Source organism: Apium graveolens, chromosome 4 (assembly GCF_009905375.1).
Source record: "Apium graveolens cultivar Ventura chromosome 4, ASM990537v1, whole genome shotgun sequence".
NCBI classification, from domain to species: domain Eukaryota; kingdom Viridiplantae; phylum Streptophyta; class Magnoliopsida; order Apiales; family Apiaceae; genus Apium; species Apium graveolens.
Window position 1 is genome coordinate 98,006,730 of NC_133650.1, and position 20,944 is coordinate 98,027,673.

Genomic DNA, 20,944 nt, shown 5'->3' on the forward strand with positions numbered 1-20,944 from the left:
TTAGTGCACCACATAAGGAAGGTTCTGAAGTCAACCAAGCAGTTATGTCTCCTACAAAGATGAGTAGTATTTAAACCGAGGCAACTGCTATCCCCCATATATCTTCTCAAAAAGATGTAATGGCTGAAAAGGCACAAAACAGTTACTAGATTTATCCTCTCAACAGGGTGCGTCTATTAAAATTCGCCTGTCGGCCAGGGTATTCGATGTAGTGTCACCACCTTAAACATAAACAATTCTTGATGCACAAGGATAGGTTACACACACAAAGGATGAGTTGACGAAAACAAGAGTTTCGACCATTTTAAGGTCCAATTCGATTGTTCAAGGTTCTTTAATTTATAAATTGCCTTTACAGGTGTTAGGAGAGGATACTGATCCAATAGCCATATGTCAGTGGTCAGTGTCTACCTCCCCAGGACTAATAAACCTGGATGCATCTGCGGATAGTGGATCTGACATAGGTGCAGATCGGCAACTTGTTGATAATGATTCAGATATTACCTGATGAGTCACAAGGAAATGTCTTCACAGACATTAGAAGGGAACTTTGATCTTTATGCTAAATTCTTTGGATCACTGTTTACCTTCCCAGAGTTCAAATCTGGAACCCTCAAAGGGAAACTAGCAACTTGTAGATTATGACTCAGATTCATCTGACGAGTCTAACAAGGATGGGGATTTGCGAACTCCCATTGCACCACCTGTGACCTCCTTAAGGATGGCTAAGGTGATTTTCCTTGCAGGTACAGCTGGATTTTGGAGTTATGAGAGGAAAGATACACTTGTGAGAATGAGTGTAAACATGAGTGGAGAGAAGAGTGAAACATTTGGGAGGTACACGAAACAGAATCACACACTCACAGTGAGGAAGAAAGAGAAACACCATATCTCATTCCCTATCCCTAAACATGGTTCTTGATAATTCGAGTCTCGATTCTGTTTATGATTGGAACCTAACTCTTAGGAACCTAAAATTTACAGATTGGATTAGAATACTTAGAGACCTAACCAGGTGGGACATAAAAATTCGTAACAATTGGTGATCTCATAGTTGGGAGGTATAAGGAGTTGAGAATATTAGTTAACATGATGATCAACAATGAAGCCATTATGCAGAATTTAAAGGGACATGGTTGATCAGGCTATGACTTGTTATTTCTTTTCCAACCAAGTGAAATATGAGCACTCCTTCAGACAACATCATACATTCCTGCTCTAAGGGGGAGTTAAAAGCTTATATAATAGTTTGGAGGATTCCTCAACTAAGGGGGAGAAATAGCAGGAAGGAAGAAAAAGGTAAAGCACATGTACACTACACCACACCATTGTTGTTTGTAACTACGGATCCTATTGTACGGGAGAGGTGGTAAACACAAGGTGATTTCCTAGTGATCATATGAAGTGGCTTGGTTCATCACTATTCTTCATAAGGGGAGAAACTGTTTTCCAAAAGGGGAGTACCATTAGTTCTTATCTGCGGATCCTATTGTATGGGAGATGTGGTAAACGAAGGTGATCTCCTTTAAGCAGTTGATTCTCATAGGGGTAGAAGCAAGAGAGATATGCGCTTCTCAACGGGAAATGTGGTTGTACAAAAGAAGCTGCTGATGATTACTTCAAGACTGAGAAGTTTTATCTGGCAGAGATTTGAAGAACCAAGAAAATGAAGATGAAACTACTTGAAGATCAGTTCAGTGCTAGAGGAACAAGCATCTTTCATTTCAGTTACTCAAGAAATCTGAAAATGCAGTATTTGATCCAGAAAACCAGTAGCATTAATTACAAGTCGTGGTACATTACTTTTTCTAGTTGTTAGTTGAGTTATCCTCTCTATTTAATTTGTTTGTTAGGTTTAACAATCAAATAGGGGGAGATTGTTGGTGAGACTGCGTAGCTGTATGAACAGTTACGTGATAACTCAACATGATAACAATATTAGAACATGACATGTTAATAATACTATGTCTACACAATAAATCAGAAAGATTGAAGACAAGGCAAATACACAGAATCAGAAGATTAGAAGAAAGCCTGAAGTCTGTCTATAGATCACTGAAAGAAGTTCATTAATATGATCATGCCTGAGTGAAGAATAAAGGTTAAAGACTTTCATGGTTTCAGAAATGTTGAAGATTCAGTATACAAGTGCTACTGGAAGATTTTAGTGTATTGACATTGATTGAAGATAGACCGTGTTCGAAGCATAGGAATCTGAAGAATTGAAGATATGGTATAGACAGAGGTTAATGAAGATGTTGTCTAAAAGACCATAAAGGATTCCGGTGAAAGTACAGTTGTTTATTGACAGTCAGTGTCTGAAGCAATAAAGTTGACACAAGCTTAACACTATAATCAAGGCTATAATACGAAAACCTGAATCGGGGTTAGTCGTCTGTGAACCAAACCAGTTGCACTAGGCGTCAACAGCTCGTGAAAGGAATCTGGGTATTATTTTTAGAAGGATTGTTAAGTTGAGGAACGTACTTGGATTGAACGTTTATCTGTTAAAGTACGAGAAGAGGTGCGCAGGGTATACAGCTAAACAACTTAGGGGATTGGCGAAGCTCAAAATTTAATTGTTTAATTAAATAAATTTATTTAATAGACTTTAATATAATTTATTTAATAAACTTAAAATGATTTATTTTATAAACTTTAAATAAGTTTATTTTATAAATCTAAATTAGTTTATTTATATAAGTTATATTTAAATTTATTTTATAAATTAATTTAGTTACAATTTAAACTTAAATAAAAAGAAAAAAAAGTAAAAGAAAAAGGAAATAGAAAAGAAAATAAAAAAAGAAAAGAAAAACAAAACAAAAGAAAAGAAAACAAAAAAAGGAAAAAGGAAAAAGAAAAAAGAAAAAAAAGAAAATAAAAAAAAAGAAATAAAACCAAACGTGTACATTTTGTTCAGGTTGTTTAAGTTATTAGTTAAGTACATATTCATGTACTTGTAGTAAACGTGTCGCCACAAGATTCTTCCCCCTCCCCCGTCGCCACACAAATCAAAATTACTCCCTCCTGTTCTCTTGGTCGCCACAGAAATAAAGTTGTCGCCACAGAAGTACTCAATTCTCAGCTATACAATTTTATTGTATAAAGACTACACTTTGCAGCAGATCTGAAATAGTTCTGTTTATCTTCTTCTCCAACAAAAAAGAGAGCTGATAAAATAAGAAGCGGAGATTTATAGAGAAGCTCCGACACCTTGAATATCCGTTTAACTTCTCACCGGAGTAACGTTATAATGTCTGATTTAACTCTTGTATATTCATAGGGGCATTATAATCGTTACCCGGTAATTAAATCCTAGTACAAACAAAATCTAGATTATTGTATAGCATTTGATTTATAAATCTTTGTAGTAGCTAGGAACTTTGTTGTTCTTAGATTGTAGCCGATTAATTTATTTACCGGAGTGTAGCAACACCCCTCGAGAATTTATATACGAATATATACTTCCCTGAATATCTTGTGTTCCTCGTTTTTATCGTTCCAAACACTATTTCTCTCAAGAACACGAAACCACTAATCGAGCACTAAATATTTTATCCGCTAAAGATTCGAAAGAATTTTTAATTTAGTGATTATCGTATTCAACCCCCCTTCTACGATAATTCGGGACTTAACAATTGGTATTAGAGCTGACTGATTGATAAACAAATCAGGATCCAGAAATTAATTTATTTTATTAATTTGCATTTACATAAATTTATTTTGTAAATTTGATTTAACAAATTTATTTTATAAATTTAATTTAAATAAGTTTATATGAACTTAATTTAAATAAATTTATTTTATAAATTTGATTAAATTAATTTATTACTTAAATTTTAGTAAGTACAATTTTTTTTTTGACAGGAAGCTTGGATTTTATTAAGGTTTCAAATCCATATCAATACAATCTTGAATCGAACTAGGAATATCAGTCCTATCGAAACTACGACCAGACAGAAAATATGACTCCCTAGCTAACTGATGGGCAACCATATTGGCTGATCGCTTAACAAAAAACAAACTAACTTTGTTTAAATGTTGCAACGTGCAACGACACTCCTCGATGATTCTGCCAAAGTAAGACCGCATGGGCACCCGACTTCTGACTGCTTGAACCATTCTTAGACAGTCGGACTCTACAACTGCATCATGCCACCCACGGTTATCCAGCCAACTCAAGGCCTCTTTGAAGGCCATTGCTTCTGCCTCGACGGGGGAAACCAGCCCCGGCTTGAATATTGCTGTAGCTTCACACAAAGCTCCTGCAGAATCTCTGGCCACTAGACCAAAACCAACACCACCATGAACTTTAAACACCGCTGCATCAACTGATATCTTGATTTTGTTCGGTTGGGGCTTGACCCAATGAATAGCTCCATCTCCGTCTACCTGAGGCTGAAGAGGAGGTACAAAACTTCTGTTTTGGGCTGAAATCCATTGTTCAAGATACTGCTTTGCTGCTGCAACTATCCTGTAAATTCTTGTTGGCTTTTGATTCCAGACAAGGTCGTTTCTTGCTCTCCAAATAGACCAACAAAGAGATGTTACCTCTGCAAATTTACTCTTGTTCACCGTATCAAAGATAGCCACCATCCATGAAGGGAAATCACTAGCTTCTATGGACTGACATTCTGGGAGTAGAAGCGACCAACACTGCCTAGCATATTGACATTGTACCAGACTATGAATTATAGATTCTTCTTCCTCTTGACAAGTTGGGCAAATAGCCTGGACCTGCACTCTCCTGGACTGAAGCTGAGTTAGAGTCGGTAAAGTACCTGTTAAAGCACGCCAGACCAGGTTAAGAACTTTTGGAGGTGCTTTTATGCTCCAAAGAGTTTGCCAGATTTTATCATTGTTGTCTACACCCCAATTGCTCTTCTGCTCTTGGAGGATTCTGTAAGAGGATTTAACCGAGAAGATACCTGACTCCTCAAATCTCCAATATAACTTATCCATTTGATCTGGGGACGATAACGGAACTGCTAAGATGCCCTCCTGATCTCATTCATTAAGCACACCAGCAACTACGTCCAAATCCCATTCCATTCTATCCATGCACATCAAAGAGTCCACTGTGTGTCCTTGTAAAGCAGCTGTAGTGGTCGTGATATAAGGGTTTTCTGTTGTGAGTAGCCAAGGCTGGTCCAATATTTGAATGCTTTTACCGTTACCAACCCTCCATCGCATCCCCTGCCTAAGAACCTGTTGGGCCTCCATAAGACTCCGCCAAATAAAGCTAGGATTGTGGCCTTGTTCAGCACGAAGCACATCAGTTTTGTCAAAATACCTAGCTTTGTAGACTCTTGAAACTAGGCTCTGAGGATTCGTTGCCAACCTCCACAATTGATTTGCCAGCATTGCATTATTAAAGTCTCGAAAGTTCCTAAAACCCATACCACCATGATTCTTATGATTGGACAGCCTCTCCCAATTCATCCAGATTATTTTCGAGTTGTTTGTTTGCCCGGAGTTCCACCAGTATTTTGTTAAACACTTCTCGATGTTCCTCGTGATTTCTAAGGGCAAGAGAAACACGTTTATAGCATACACTGGTAAAGCTTGGGCCACTTGTTTCACCAGAATTTCCTTACCGGCTCTTGAAATAAAATTCCCATCCCAACTACGGATTCTTGAATTAACTTTGTCCTTCAAATATCCGAGGACAGCGGATTTATTCCTGCCAAGGATGTTTGGCAATCCCAGATAAGTTGAGTGCTCTGACGCCTCCACCATCTGCAGAGTATCACAAATGGGTTGTCTGTTATACTGTAAAACATTTGTGCTGTAGAAAATTTGCAGATTTTCCTTTGTTTACTTACTGCCCTGAAGCTTTTTCATAAATATCCAGCAGCTCCCTTATTCGCATAGCCTCTGCTGGGTCAGCTTTGTAAAACAGATACGAGTCATCTGCAAATAGCATATTATTGATCATTGGAGCCTTCCTGCAGATTTTTACCCCGTGAATCCATTTGTTGTTCTCATACTTCCTTAGCAACGCTGAAAAACCTTCAGCACAAATGATAAACAGGTAGGGGGACAACGGGTCTCCTTGGCGGAGCCCCCTCGTTGGCTGAATAGGACCTATTTCCTGCTCCCCATGATTGATCGAGTACCTCACTGTGGTCACGCATTGAAGGACCAACTGAACCCACCACCTGGAGAAGCCCATCTTCAACAGAATTGTCCTCAAAAACTCCCATTCAATTCGATCATATGCCTTGCTCATATCGAGCTTTAAGGCCATATAACCATCTTTACCAGTCCTTTTGCCTTTCAAATAGTGCATGATCTCATACGCTACCATAATGTTGTCAGAAATAAGACGATTCGGGATAAAAGCACTCTACGTATCGGACACCACACTGTCAAGCAGACATTTCATTCTATTGGCCATTACTTTAGTGACAATCTTCATGAGAACATTACACAGGGCTATTGGTCTAAGCTCTCCTAACATCGTAGGGTTGGACTTTTTCGGAATCAGGATAATATTAGTGTCATTCAGCCCCTGCGGCACCTCCCCTGTATCAAAAAACTTTCTGACCAATTTATAGATATCCTCTCCAACTATATGCCAGTGTTTTTGAAAGAATGCCGGGGTCATCCCATCTGGCCCCGGGGCTTTGTCAGGGTGCATTTGAAAGAGAGCACGCTTCACTTCTTCTCGGGTCACTTCTGACTTAAGCTCATTGTTTTGCTCGACAGAAACTGATTGGGGGATACACCCTATTACCTCCTCAAGATCCACCTGTCTTGCTGTAAATAGGTCTATGTAAAATGTCTCAATGAGATTCCGGAGTCCGTTTTGCCAGTCTACCCAATTCCCAGACCCATCTTTGAGTTTTGTTATGCGATTCGTTCTTCTTCTTTTATTACAGACGGCATGGAAATATTTAGTGTTCTTGTCACCAGCACTCATCCAGAGCTGCTTAGAGCGTTGCCGCCAGAATATCTCTTTTTGATCAAGGATTAGGAACAGCTGGTGCTTAGTGTCCTTATACTCTTTGACTGATTGATCATCTCTCTTACGTCGAAGAGATTTAAGCTTCTGGTGACAATCTCGAATCCTCTTATTGAAGCAACTCGTAATCTCCTTTCCCCAAATACTAAGAGAATCCGCACATAACTGAATCTTCTGTTGAACTCCCAAAGAGTCACTAACTTCCCAGTTGTTTCGAATAATTGTACTGCACAAAGGCTCTGTCAACCAAGCATTCTCAAACCGAAAGCGGAATTTCTTCACACCTGACTCTACATCGGCTGCGTCGAGAAGAATGGCGCTATGATCAGACGGTGATCCCTCTAAATTATACAGTTTTGTATAGGGGAATGATTCCAACCAGTTATTAGTAGCTAGGGCTCGATCCAACCGAATCTCCACCCAAGTGTTTGTGCCCCGGCCTCTTTCCCACGTAAACTGGTGACCATGCAGCTCGATATCTTGTAATCCAACTTCCCCCAGCGTGTCATTGAAACCATCTAAAAGCCATTGAGGGTATGGCATCCCTCATTTCTTATCTTCTTGAGATGAGATATTATTCATATCTCCAATAATACACCATGGTAAGTTACCGTCCCTAGCAAGATTCCGCAGCAACTCCCAAGTTTTTCTCCTCCGACTTCTATTCGGCTCTCCATAGAACCCCGTTAGACGCCATGGCTGCCTATCTGGCATCGAAATGATCACGTCTATATGGTTGCTCGACATACTCAACAACCTGACTTGGTTGAGGTCCTGCCAGAACAATGCTAGCCCACCACTACGTCCCTGGGCTTCTACTACCAGCATATTCTGAAACCCAACTCGAGTTCTCACACTTTCCATCTTCTTTGTATTACTCAACGTTTCACACAGAAATATCAAATTAAGCCGTTGTCGACGTATAACGTCTTGAAGGAACTGAAGCTTCCAAGGCGGCCCCATACCTTGGCAGTTCCAACTTAAGATTTTCATGGCGTCCGGCTAGCTTGCTTAGCAAGCTTAGCCAGTTGAGAGTTGTTTGACGTTGTACAATCCGTTGTAGAAAGTCCACCATCCTTTTGTTGAATACTTAACGTAGAGTCTGTTATTTTTCCAAGATCTCCTGGAGTGTCCATCGTATCATAATTGTCCGGCCCACCTCGCATCCTTTTTCTATCCGTAACCAAAAGCCCAGTCATTTCATCATTATCCAGACCATCCTCAAAATTTAAATTTTCCCCCTACTCTCCAAACTTAAATCTTCCCTTCGACTTTCCTTATATGCTGCTGCTGCAATTGCGGGATTAACATTATCTCCATGATTTCGGTTATCTTGTCTTACTGCATTTCCTAAAATCATGCTGTTATCTATATTCCCGTAACCACCTCCCCCTGATTTCGGGCCTGACGTGTACCGTCCCTGACGCGCCTCCCACTCGGTGTCGTCTTCTTCCCTCAGATAACGGCTTCTCACCGGACCACCAGCTTTCCTAATCGGAGCTCTAAGCCAACTACCCCACTCCTTGCTACCTTCCTCGCTTGTTCTAGAGAGGAATTTCCTACAATACCTCTCTGTGTGGGTTAGCATGCCATATGTAAAACAGAATTCACCTAACCGTTCATACTTGCACGCCACCATCACCTCTATTCCATTCTTCTTCGTAATTTTTTTTTTACGTTTGAGGGGCTTCCTGATGTCCAATCTAATTCTGATGCGCATGAACTCTCTCCATACACTTGAATTGTTCTTACTATCATACTCCAGGAATTCACCAAAGAAATCACCCAAGAGTTTTCCCACCGATTCTGACATGAACCCAGATGGGAGATCAAACAATTGTATCCAGATATTCACATGCCATAGAGGGACATGTAGAGGTTCCTCGCCATCTGGAATCTCCGCCATTACAATCATAGCGTTATCAAAGGACCACGGCCCTCCCTTCAGAACCCAGTTCTTATCCTCCTTATGGTAGAATTGAAACAAGAAAATCCCTGTCTCCAACTCCTTGATGTTTACCCCCATCGCCGGCCTCCAGACATCCGCCATCTTTGTTTTCATAGCATTGACATTTATACTTTTCCCCGTCAAGAATCTGCCCACCAAACATAATTCATACTTGTTGCCATCAGTAACTCCTACTCCTTTAAGCACAAATGCAGAATTTTCCTCCTCCTCAATATCTAACCCATCAAACTGATCGTTCAAATCAAAATAATGCGCCATAAGAAAAATAACTCTCACGATTCACCCTTTAGGAGAAAGGTTGAACGAAGAGACCATAAAGCTCTCACAGAGATGGAGAGAAAATGAGTATCCAATTGTGATATTGTAAGTACAAATTTTTAATTTAATTATTTTTGATTCATGATTATTAGGTGCCAAATTGGTAAAAACAGAAGCTACCTGTTGTTGTTTGTTCAGCCACGCACAGAATTAAACAAGGAAACTGGCTTGGTTTTTATATAAACAAAAACATGCTATTTGTGTTGTTTGTGGTGTGGTAATGTACATGCGCAACACGCGCCTTGGTTATTAGAAATTTGCGGTGCACGCGCGGGATATCATCAAACAACAACCTCCTGGAAAAGTAGCACACGCGCGATAATTGGTAGCAGCAAATTAAGGAAATGGTATGGCAGCCTCGAAGACTTGGTGGTCGCATAGAAGGGATTCCATTTTCTCTCGAGGCAAATGTACATTCCTTCTGTACGTCGCCATACAGGTAGTCGCCGTATAAACAGTCACATGAGTCGCCACAGAGTAACACGAGATTGTCTAAGGCGATTATGTACACCTCCTGGCACACCCTCCAGTCGCCATAGAAATTTTGTAGCCCCGAAATAATTATTTCTGATTAATTTAATTTTCCATAAAATTTAAAATTCTTAAATTTATTTTTTTTTTAAATTATGATTTACATTTTATTTAATTTTTAAGAAAATTCGAAATTCTTGAAAATTAAATTTTACGTAAATATTTATTTTTGATTAATTTATTTTCTAAGAAAATTAAAAATACGGGAAATTTAATTTTTCTTAAATATCAAATTAAGGGTACTCAAGATATTGGTAGACTCAGGATTCCTCCGGGCTTTTTAAAATGGATTTTAATCTTTTGAAGAAAACGAAGACCATGTGATATTCAGACGGAAAATTCCCAAATACGGAAATTGAAGATAATGGTTTTCTCACTCCAATGAAAATGAGTTCAAGACCTACAGAAGCAAATTGTGGAACTTCCTCGAAGGCTTACTCCATAGGATACCACTGGGTTTTCAGACGCAGGAAATGAATGAACTTTTTACGGGTACAATTTTTCTCGGAGATTTTAAGACAACAACTCTATGATTCCAGATTATACAGTCACACAGTGGTTTGTACCAATGCTATATTTATCTGGGAATCAATGAGATCATACAGGCAGGAATTGTGGAGGTTAGAGAGAATAGTGGGGACATACAAACATCTTAGTTACATGCAGTAAAGTTGAAACCTCTTGACAAAATGTAAGAGTTACTGATAGCTAAATCAGAAGAAGCCCAGGTAGAAGTACTTGAGGGACTGGACGTCAGGGCAGTGTTTCACTTGTCAGGGAAGTTTAGTCGCATCAGATTCACAAGGAGTACATAAGCTACATCCAAGGATCAAGCCTATCTATTCTGAAGCAGAGATTCTTACAGATTAAGTTCAAGGGGTGATTACAAGACTGAGAATGGGACATAAACAAGATTTGATAGCTACAATTATGACAATACATATGTGTCAAGTAACTATCAGGGGTTTTGCTACAATAGAACAAGAAGCTTGACAAATAAGGACAAGTAGGGATTCAGTTGAAGAGTTGAGACAAAGGTGGAATGTTTTCTTAGGGAAGCAGCCAATCAAAACTTATAGTGCATGGGAAAGAGTTGGGATGGATCAGATGACGAGAATCATGAATATCTTGCTTTCATAGCAATCTCCGAAGATGGTCCAACTCACATATCTCAGGTTTCAATTTCTTGAACCACTGCAATATTTTGTTCTCAATATTCAATGCATGATAAGATCATAGTGTTTAAATGTTTAACACTCACACAAGCATGATACAATCACACATAGATAATGCTGAACTAGTTCACTAGATTATTTTCTGGTAACTAGGATTGATGTTTAACTTGTGCATGTTATATTAGATGATCTTAAATATGTGTTTGAATATTTGTTGAACATGATTATTTGCTTTAGTGAGGTATATGTTTTTTCAGCATATAAGACCTTTGTTTATGCTTATCTCATGCATCCTAATACAATGTGATTTATTCATTTGATCTGAATTGTTTGTTAAGATGTGTTAGTTAATAATTAGATTGAGATAGCTAGATGAGATTTATCAACAGGATTGGACTAGATAGAATTAGTGATTTATTTGTTAATTCTGTTTGTTCCATATCATGCCTATCTTGTTTAATTCTTATGTATAATGTGTCTGAATGAATGCCATGTATTCTTAACACAATGCTTGCTTATGCTTATGCCATGTATGCATCTCTTAGTACTTGCATTAATTTGTAGAAAAAGCATGTTTAGAATTATAATAGGGCAAAGACTACTAGTCCTCCTTATATAAGGTTGGAACCATTTTCCCCTAGCTTAGAGACAATTCTTTCAAGGGTAGTAAAATGGAGAAAATGGTCAGTCAAAGATAAGAATTAACATGATAAGGTTGAAGCTGTTGTTATCTCTGATTATAATAATATCTCTAATCCATCTGGACCCAAACTAATAAGTTGGGTACCAAAAAATGCTAATCCATTTGTGAGTGTTGGATATAACAGGTCAATTAATTTATATGTATTCTTGATAATTCATACTCAATGCATATGATCAAAGAAAGAGCCTCACAATCAAATGTGATTAACAAAAGCTATTCCGTCAGTAATCTTTGGAGATAACAACAAAGGTTTTCATTACGAGACAAAATATACAGAAAAGGGATGTCATCATGGATTCAACAATTGCTATCACTGATAACAACTGATAATTGGAGTCACTGATAACAGTTGAAGTAACTTCCTTGTTGTAGAATCAAGGCACAAATCCTCTTATCAGATAGTTCTGCATCAAAGAACAAAATGTTAATTCAATGAAGGATTAGTGTCTCATCTGAAGCAAGAAGATTGAGAAGCTTGCTCTTCTTAGAGTAAGGAAAGGAAATGCTCGTGGCTAGACTGGAAACTCTGAAAAGGTGAAGTCAATGGTTTCTACTGAAAAGTTTCATCTGACAAAAGTTTAGCTATGGCATTAGAAGCTCTCACCCTTGAACATCAACTCAAGGAACTCTTTTGTGAAAAGTGGTTAGTGAGAGGACTGCCTCATCTGAAATTCAGAAGGACGATAAATGTGAGGCATGTCAGGAAGAGAAGTCAAAGACAATATCACATCAAAGTAAAGATATACCTTAGTGATGATTAATGACTACTCTTAACTCAAAGTTGTTGTTTGTACGTTCTCAAGTCAAGACATCACATATGGTGATTGATCACATCAAAGAAGATCAAGCTGGAAGCACTTGTAAAAGAAATGATCTTATGGTCTAATAATGAGACTGAATTCAAGAAGCAGTTCTGATTAATATCTGTAACATCAAGAATATTCTGAGACATATTCAGCACTAGGAACTCCGTGTCAGAATGGAGTGGTACAAAGGAAGAACCGGAACTTGATTAAAGCAACAAGGACAATGACAAGCTAATCAAGACTTTCTAAAATACCAAAGGGCTGGAGTAGTCAAAACAGTTTGTAATAAGTAAGATCAAACCTTGATCTGGATGTATACATGAAGACCACTAATGAGTTAATGGCCAACAGAAGCAAACAATAAAATATTTTTAGTTGTTTGAAGATCTTGGCATTTGCAGCTAAGACTTGTAAGGATATTCTTCATGGCTACTCAGTGGAGTCTACAACCTATAGGGTGCTTGTGGTTGTTCAACAGAAGATGATTGATAGTCTAAGTGCACAGTTCAACAACTCCATGCTCCAAGCTGTTAAATGAGAAATTAATGGTATTGTTAATTCATATCTGAGCAGTGGAATGGCAGTGTATAACACAACTCATTATTTCAATGAAGCCAGACGGCAAGGGTAAGGATTTTCAGGAAATCCCAGCAACAACTTAGGGGGAGCATAAGAAGGATCAACTAGTCAGACACAACACCACATTGAAAATCAGAGGATACAATAACATATCTGCTGAGACAAAGGGTTTGATGTCAAGTCTATTCCCAGAGTCTAGTTCTTAAGTGATCCATATGGTGGAGTAATGATTAGCAGGGCTACTGAGTGCGAATGATTATTTCTCTAGTTTTCTTTCTGAAGATGAAACTAAGAAAGTTATAGAAGCTCTGATAGATCCGGATTGATTGGGTGATTGTAAAGCAAGATGAACTCAATCATTCAGCAAGCAGATTGTAGGGAAGCTGGTATCCAAACTAAATGATAATATTGTAATTGGTACAAGGATAACCAGAAGTCAAACTGGATGACAATGGCATTGTTATGAGGGACAAGGACAAACTGGATGCTAGGTTATTATCAGGAAGTAGTATCTAACAGATAGCACCAGTGACGAGACTTGAGGATATTACGACATATCAGGCACTTGATGCACATTACACTTGGAATTGGACTCTAGTAGATGTGTACAAGTGCACTCCTGGTTGGTAAGTCAAAAGAGGAAGTCAGTGCACCATAGTTCATGGACTTTGCAGTTGCAGATCTATTGGACTATGCATATCTCTTCTTCACAATCTTACTTCAGGTTGGTATGAACTAGTATACTACTCAAGAAATCGTCAAGGACATGGTATGGCACTCTAACTGAAGTCACAGTTTAAATATGAACTAGTAGAGTCGTCATATTAATAACTCTCTTATCACTAGGCACAAACATATTATTTTATATGTGCAGTGATATAATGATAATGTTATATGTTGGTCTACTAACAAAAACTTGTGCAATATTATTTGCTAAGTAATTGCAGAGTAGGTATGGAGGAGCGTGTTGAAAAGGTTGCAATTCTATTTGGAATTACTACAAACAAGCCATTAGGATAATTATTTTAGGAGCACAAGTAAACCAAAAGAATGATGGCAATACAAGTAAGTGAAGGATCTTTTGAAGATGCAAAATTTGGAAGATTCTGAACATGCCAAGACTACTTACCAACGGAAACCACTAAAGCTTGATCAATGCAACTCAGGTATAATGAGAAGCTATAGACGTATGACAAGCTCACTCTTTTACTCAAATGCTAATAGACAACATGTAATATTCTCAAGATGCCAATGCGCAAGGTTCCAAGTGGATCCTAGGGAATCCAATCTTATAGCTATTAACAAGATTATTAGATATCTTAAGGGACTATCAACTCTTGGAGTAAAGTACCCTGAAGATATTATGCTTAACATGTTTGGATATATATATATACAGATTATGCAGGTTGTAAGAAAGATAGGAGAAGCATCTCTGAAGCTGTCAACTCAAGTGACATGAGAAGCATCTCAGGAAGCTGTCAACTTCGTGGAAGAAGATTGATTTCTTGTTTTGATAAGAAACAACCTCAAGTCCAACAACTCTGTGGAACACTCTATGACAAGGCACTTGACACTAGGTATCAGTTATTTCGAAAGCATGTTTTTTAGTCAAAGAGTCACTTGCAGAAACACTTATTAAATCACTTGTTAAAGTTAATTTTTCAAGACTGGTTTGTAAGTGTGGGATACCATTCATTGTATATTAGTTGGAAATCCCATTTATAAGGAATTCTTAATATAGTTTCACAAATATTAAATCTTTAATTTTTAAAGGACTTGTGAATTTATCAGTAATCCAGAACCTCGTACTTAGTGCTACTATCTTGATTATCATGATTACAATATCATATACATTTGTGGTAGTTAAGTATTATAGCATTAAGTTTGAACTTTATTTTCATTGATTTAAATTATGACTGTAGACAATTCCATTCCATATCAGTCTCATAATTTGAATTATGTTAAAATAATATGCAGCATAGTTATTTGTATCTTGAATGAATAATTATGATACTTTTAGTATTAGTGATATTATTTAGAATTTTTATTCTAAGTAATCAATATTTATTTCTAAAATCACTGATATTGAAATTTGAAGTATTTTCTAAGTCATGTGTATAAAACTCTCAATAGTTTATATGCTTAGAAAGTATTTCTAAAATTACTAATCATCCAAAGAGTGATTGCCATGTATATAATTAATATATCCTATTGGTGCTTACTCAAGGATAATTATAAATATTTAAGTGCTAGTATCTAACTCATAGATATTTAGTATTTATTTATTTAATATTTATGTCGGGTTGTTTAGATTATGGAATTTGAAGCAATTCAATGATTTTATTTGCTCCATAATTCAAACTAACTTAAAATAAATAAGCAGCATGATTGATTATAACTAAATCTGTGAACAATTGATATCTAATATATTGATTGTAACTTATGTGTTATAAGTTAATTATGAGATTTTGGTTTTAGTGAATTTAGCAATGCTTATATCTCAAGAATTCACTGAAATCAGAATATGATTGTAGCATGATTAGTTGTGTGCTAATTCTTGACTTATATCGGTTAATGATATTTAGTTAAGAGTTCAAGTATGAACTAATTGTGAAGTATTAGTATTTGTGACATTACTTAGAACTCCTCTAAGTAATCAATGCTTATCCTCAGTCACTTATACTAATATAAAAAGTGTAAAAATATCTCTTAAAGTACAACTATGGTCAATGAGGATTTTGCTTTATTAGAAGTAACCATATGTTGTCCACCTAGAATAATTTTTATACTTATTTGCAAACTCCTAAACACTTTGATAATAGATGCAATACTCAATGGATCAAAGTATATGGAACTTAGAACATTTTTCTAAGATTGCAAACAAGACAATGTTGGTTAATGTTGCTTTATTTATCGAACCAATATTGTTTGAGATATTACAGTTGTTAGGAGTTAACAATTGTATGATATATATAATTGAATGCTGATGTCTTTTTGATAGATAATTGGTATTTAATTCATTGATATCTTATTTTAATATTTAAAATAGGATGCAACATAATTATTGGTATCTAAAGTACTTGACAAGTATCAGACAATGATATATTGTTAATATTTTGTTACAGATAATTGTGAGATTTTAAGTTCTAGTGAATATATATGAGTTGTTATATTTGACAGATTCACTACAATTTGAAATTAGCAGCATAGTCAGTCTTATTAAGATTATTTATCAATAAACAATGTTGTTGGTAATGGTTTTATAAAGATAGATTATGGAGCTTTTGACATGAATGAAAATTGCTTAGACTTTACCCTAAATGATCATTGCTTTTACAAAAACTCATTCATGTTGAAAGATAAAATCCTTCTTTCTCTTCTTAATACTGCTAGGTCATCAGTCTATGTCTTATCAAATCATTTATCTTTTTAGGCATAAAAACAGACTTGTGTACTCGAACAATTTTAGGAGAAAATCAAACTTCTTTCTACATTGGTGATTTCTTATTTCATTAAAATCTTTTGAAATCACTATTGTACATCATTTCTCTCAAAAGATTAAATGCATAATTTTCATTCATTATAGATCTTAAGTGCATTTTATCTCTATATTGTCATATGCTCTGTGATACAGGTTCGGCCTCCAATGGCATTCTTTCATTTGATAGTCATGAGGTTGAAAACCCACAACTTCTATCCCATACTGTAAAGACAAACACAGAAACAGAACCAACCAACACATTCTTACCCCTAAAATAAAGTATGACTGAGCGTGAGGGAGAAAGTGCCTTAGTGCACCACATAATGAAGGTTATGAAGTCAACCAAACAGTTATGTCTCCTACAAAGATGAGTAGTATTTAAACCGAGGCAACTGCTAGCCCCCATACATCTTCTCAAAAAGATGTAATGGCTGAAAAGGCACAAAACAGTTACTAGATTCATCCTCTCAACAGGGTGCGTCTATTGAAATTCGCCTGTCGGCCAGGGTATCCGATGTAGTGTCACCACCTTAAACATAAACAATTCTTGATGCACAAGGATAGGTTACACACACAAAGGATGAGTTGACGAAAATAAGAGTTTTGACCCTTTTAAGGCCCGATTCAATTGTTCAAGGTTCTTTAATGGACCAATTTCCTTTACGGGTGTTAGGAGAGGATACTGATTCAACAGCCATATGTCAATGCTCAGTGTCTACCTCCCCAAGACTAATAAACCTAGATGCATCTGCGGATAGTGGATCTGACATAGGTGCAGATCGGCAACTTGTTGACAATGATTCAGATATTACCTGATGAGTCACAAGGAAATGTCTTCACAGCCATTAGAAGGGAACTTTGATCTTTATTCTAAATTCTTTGGATCACTGTTTACCTTCCCAGAGTTCAAATCTGGAACCCTCAAAGGGAAACTAACAACTTGTAGATTATGACTCAGATTCTTCTAACGAGTCTAACAAGGATGGGGATTTGCGAACTCCCATTGTACCACCTGTGACCTCCTTAAGGATGGATAAGGTGATTTTCCTTGCAGGTACAGCTGGATTTTGGAGATATGAGAGAAAAGATACACTTGTGAGAATGAGTGTAAACACGAGTGGAGAGAAGAGTGAAATATTTATGAGGTACACGAAATAGAATCACACACTCACAGTGAGGAAGAAAGAGACACACCATATCCCATTCCCTATCCCTAAACATGGTTCTTGATAATTCGAGTCTCGATTCTGTTTATGATTGGAACCTAACTCTTAGGAACCTAAAATTTACAGATTGGATTAGAATACTTCGAGACCTAACCAGTTGGGACATAAAAATTGGTAACAATTGGAGATCTCACAGTTGGGAGGTATAAGGAGTTGAGAATATTAGTTAACATGATGATCAACGGTGAAGCCATTATGCAGAATTTAAAAGGACATGGTTGATCAGACTATGACTTCTTATTTCTTTTCTAACCAAGTGAAATATGAGCACTCCTTCAGACAACAGCATACATTCCTTCTCTAAAGGGGAGTTAAAAGCTTATATAATAGTTTTGAGGATTCCTGAACTAAGGGGGAGAAATAGCAGGAAGGAAGAAAAAGGTAAAGCACATGTACACTACACCACACCATTGTTATTTGTAACTACAGATCCTATTGTACGGGAGAGGTGGTATACACAAGGTGATTTCCTAGTGATCAGAAGAAGAGGCTTGGTTCATCACTATTCTTCATAACAGGAGAAGCTGTTTTCCAAAAGGGGAGTACCATTAGTTCTTATCTGCGGATCCTATTATACGGGAGAGGTGGTAAACGAAGGTGATCTCCTTCAAGCAGTTGATTCTCATAGGGGAAAAAGCAAGAGATATATGCGCTTCTCAACAGGAAATGTGGTTGTACAAAAGAAGCTGCTGATGATTACTTCAAGACTGAGAAGTTTTATCTGGCAGAGATTCGAAGAACCAAGGAAATGAAGATGAAACTACTTGAAGATCAATTCAGTGCTAGAGGAACAAGCATCTTTCATTTCAGTTACTCAAGAAATCTGGAAATGCAGTATTTGATCCAGAAAACTAGTAGCATTATTTACAAGTCCTGGTACATTACTTTTTCTAGTTGTTAGTTGAGTTATCCTCTCTATTTAATTCATTTGTTAGGTTTAACAATCAAATAGGGGGAGATTGTTGGTGATACTGCGTAGCTGTATGAACAGTTACGTGATAACTCAATACGATAACAACACTAGAACATGACAGGTTAATAATACTACGTCTACACAAGAAATCAGGAAGATTGAAGACAAGAAAATACACAGAATCAGAAGATTAGAAGAAAGCCTGAAGTCTGTCTACAGGTCACTAAAAGAAGTTCATTAATATGATCATGCCTCAGTGAAGAACAAAGGTTAAAGACTTTCAGGGTTTCAGAAATGTTGAAGATTCAGTATACAAGTGCTACCGGAAGATTTCAGTGTATTGTCATTGATTGAAGATAGACAGTGTTTGAAGCATAGGAATCTGAAGAATTGAAGACAGGGTATAGACAGAGGTTAATGAAGATGTTGTCTAAAGGACCATAAAGGATTCCAGTGAACGTACAGTTGTTTATTGACAGTCAGTGTCTGAAGCAATAAAGTTGAGGCAAGCTTAACAATGTAATCAAGGCTATAATACGAAGACCTGAATCGGGGTTAGTCGTCTGTGAACCAGACCAGTTGCACTAGGCGTCAACAGCTCGTGAAAGGAATCTGGGTATTATTTTTAGAAGGATTGTTAAGTTGAGGAACGTACTTGGATTAAATGTTTATCTGTTAAAGTACGAGAAGAGGTGCACAGGGTATACAACTAAACAGCTTAGGGGATTGGCGAAGCTCAAAGTTTAATTGTTCAATTAAATAAATTTATTTAATGAACTTTAATATAATTTATTTAATAAACTTAAAATGATTTATTTTATAAACTTTAAATAAGTTATTTTATAAATCTAAATTAGTTTATTTATATAAGTTATATTTAAGTTTATTTTATAAATTAATTTAGTTACAATTTAAACTTAAATAAAAAGAAAAAAAAGAAAGAAAAGTAAAAGAAAAAGGAAATAGAAAAGAAAACAAAAAAAAGAAAAAAAAACAAAACAAAAGAAAAAAAAGGAAAAAGGAAAAAGAAAAAAAAGAAAATAAAAAAAAGAAATAAAACCAAACGTGTACATTTTTTTCAGGTTGTTTAAGTTATTAGTTAAGTACATATTCATGTACTTGTAGTAAACCTGTCGCCACAGGATTCTTCTCCCCCTGTCGCCACACAAATTAAAATTACTCCCTTCTGTTCTCTTGGTCGCCACAAAATAAAGATGTCACCACAGAAGTACTCAATTCTCAGCCACACAATTTTATTGTATAAAGACTACACTTTGTAGCAGATCTGAAGTAGTTCTGTTTATCTTCTTCTCCAACAAAAAGAGAGCTGATAAAATAAGAAGCGGAGATTTATAGAGAAGCTCCGACACCTTGAATATCCTTTTAACTTCTCACCGTAGTAACATTATAATGTCTGATTTAACTTTTGTTTATTCATAGGGGCATTATAATCGTTACCCGGTAATTAAATCCTAGTACAAACAAAAGCTAGATCATTGTATAGGATTTGATTTGTAAATCTTTGTAGTAGCTAGGAACTTTGTTGTTCTTAGATTGTAGCTGGTTAATTTATTTACCGCAGTGTAGCAACACCCCTCGAGGATTTATATACGAATATATACTTCCCCGAATATCTTGTGTTCCTCGTTTTAATCGTTCCAAACACTATTCCTCTCAAGAACACGAAACCACTAACCGAGCACTAAATATTTTATCCGCTAAAGATTCGAAAGAATTTTTAATTTAGTGATTATCGTATTCAACCCCTCCTTCTACGATAATTCGGGACCTAACAATAGGATGTTCTGTACTCCAACGAACTCGTTCTCATAGGCGTTCTAGTCTTCATGAAACCTAGTTCCGCTGAGAGTTATCCTTTCCAAGAAATTACCAGGAGACTTCACATGAGGATCTCCAGAACAACTTCTGAAGGCCTCGGGGCTCTCCTACAGGAGTTTCTGGTCGTTCTCAAGGCTTCAATTGTAGCCTGGTCGGCTAGGCTTGCTCTTAGTAGGTCTTGGGGCCACTCTCAGGGTGGTCTGGTCGGCCGGGAGGAAAAGTTCTCTGAATTTGTTATCGTGAACGCTTTACTCTTCACGAAACTTGTTTCCGTGAACCCTCTGGTCTTCACGGAAGTTGTTCTCGCTGAAATTCTGATCTTTATGGAATTCATTCTCGTGGACCTTCTGATCTTTATGGAATTCATTCTCGTGGACGTCCTGGTCTTCACGAAACTTGTTTTTCATTTGGAGGTCAACCCCTTTTTACGAATT

General features: G+C 36.8%; 1 protein-coding gene across 1 annotated transcript; it reads right to left on the reverse strand.

Moving 5' to 3' along the window:
- Window positions 1-5,010: 5,010 nt before the first annotated feature.
- On the reverse strand, window positions 5,011-5,742 carry LOC141718769 (putative mitochondrial protein AtMg00310). Its single transcript, XM_074521154.1, has one exon. It carries the CDS (start codon window positions 5,740-5,742, stop codon window positions 5,011-5,013), a length of 732 nt encoding a protein of 243 aa, XP_074377255.1.
- Between the last annotated feature and the right edge of the window lie 15,202 nt (window positions 5,743-20,944).

What these genes read in the sequence shown, in the direction of transcription:
- LOC141718769 (XM_074521154.1), bottom strand. Translation starts at nt 5,742, where the DNA reads ATGGTGGAGGCGTCAGAGCACTCAACTTATCTGGGATTGCCAAACATC.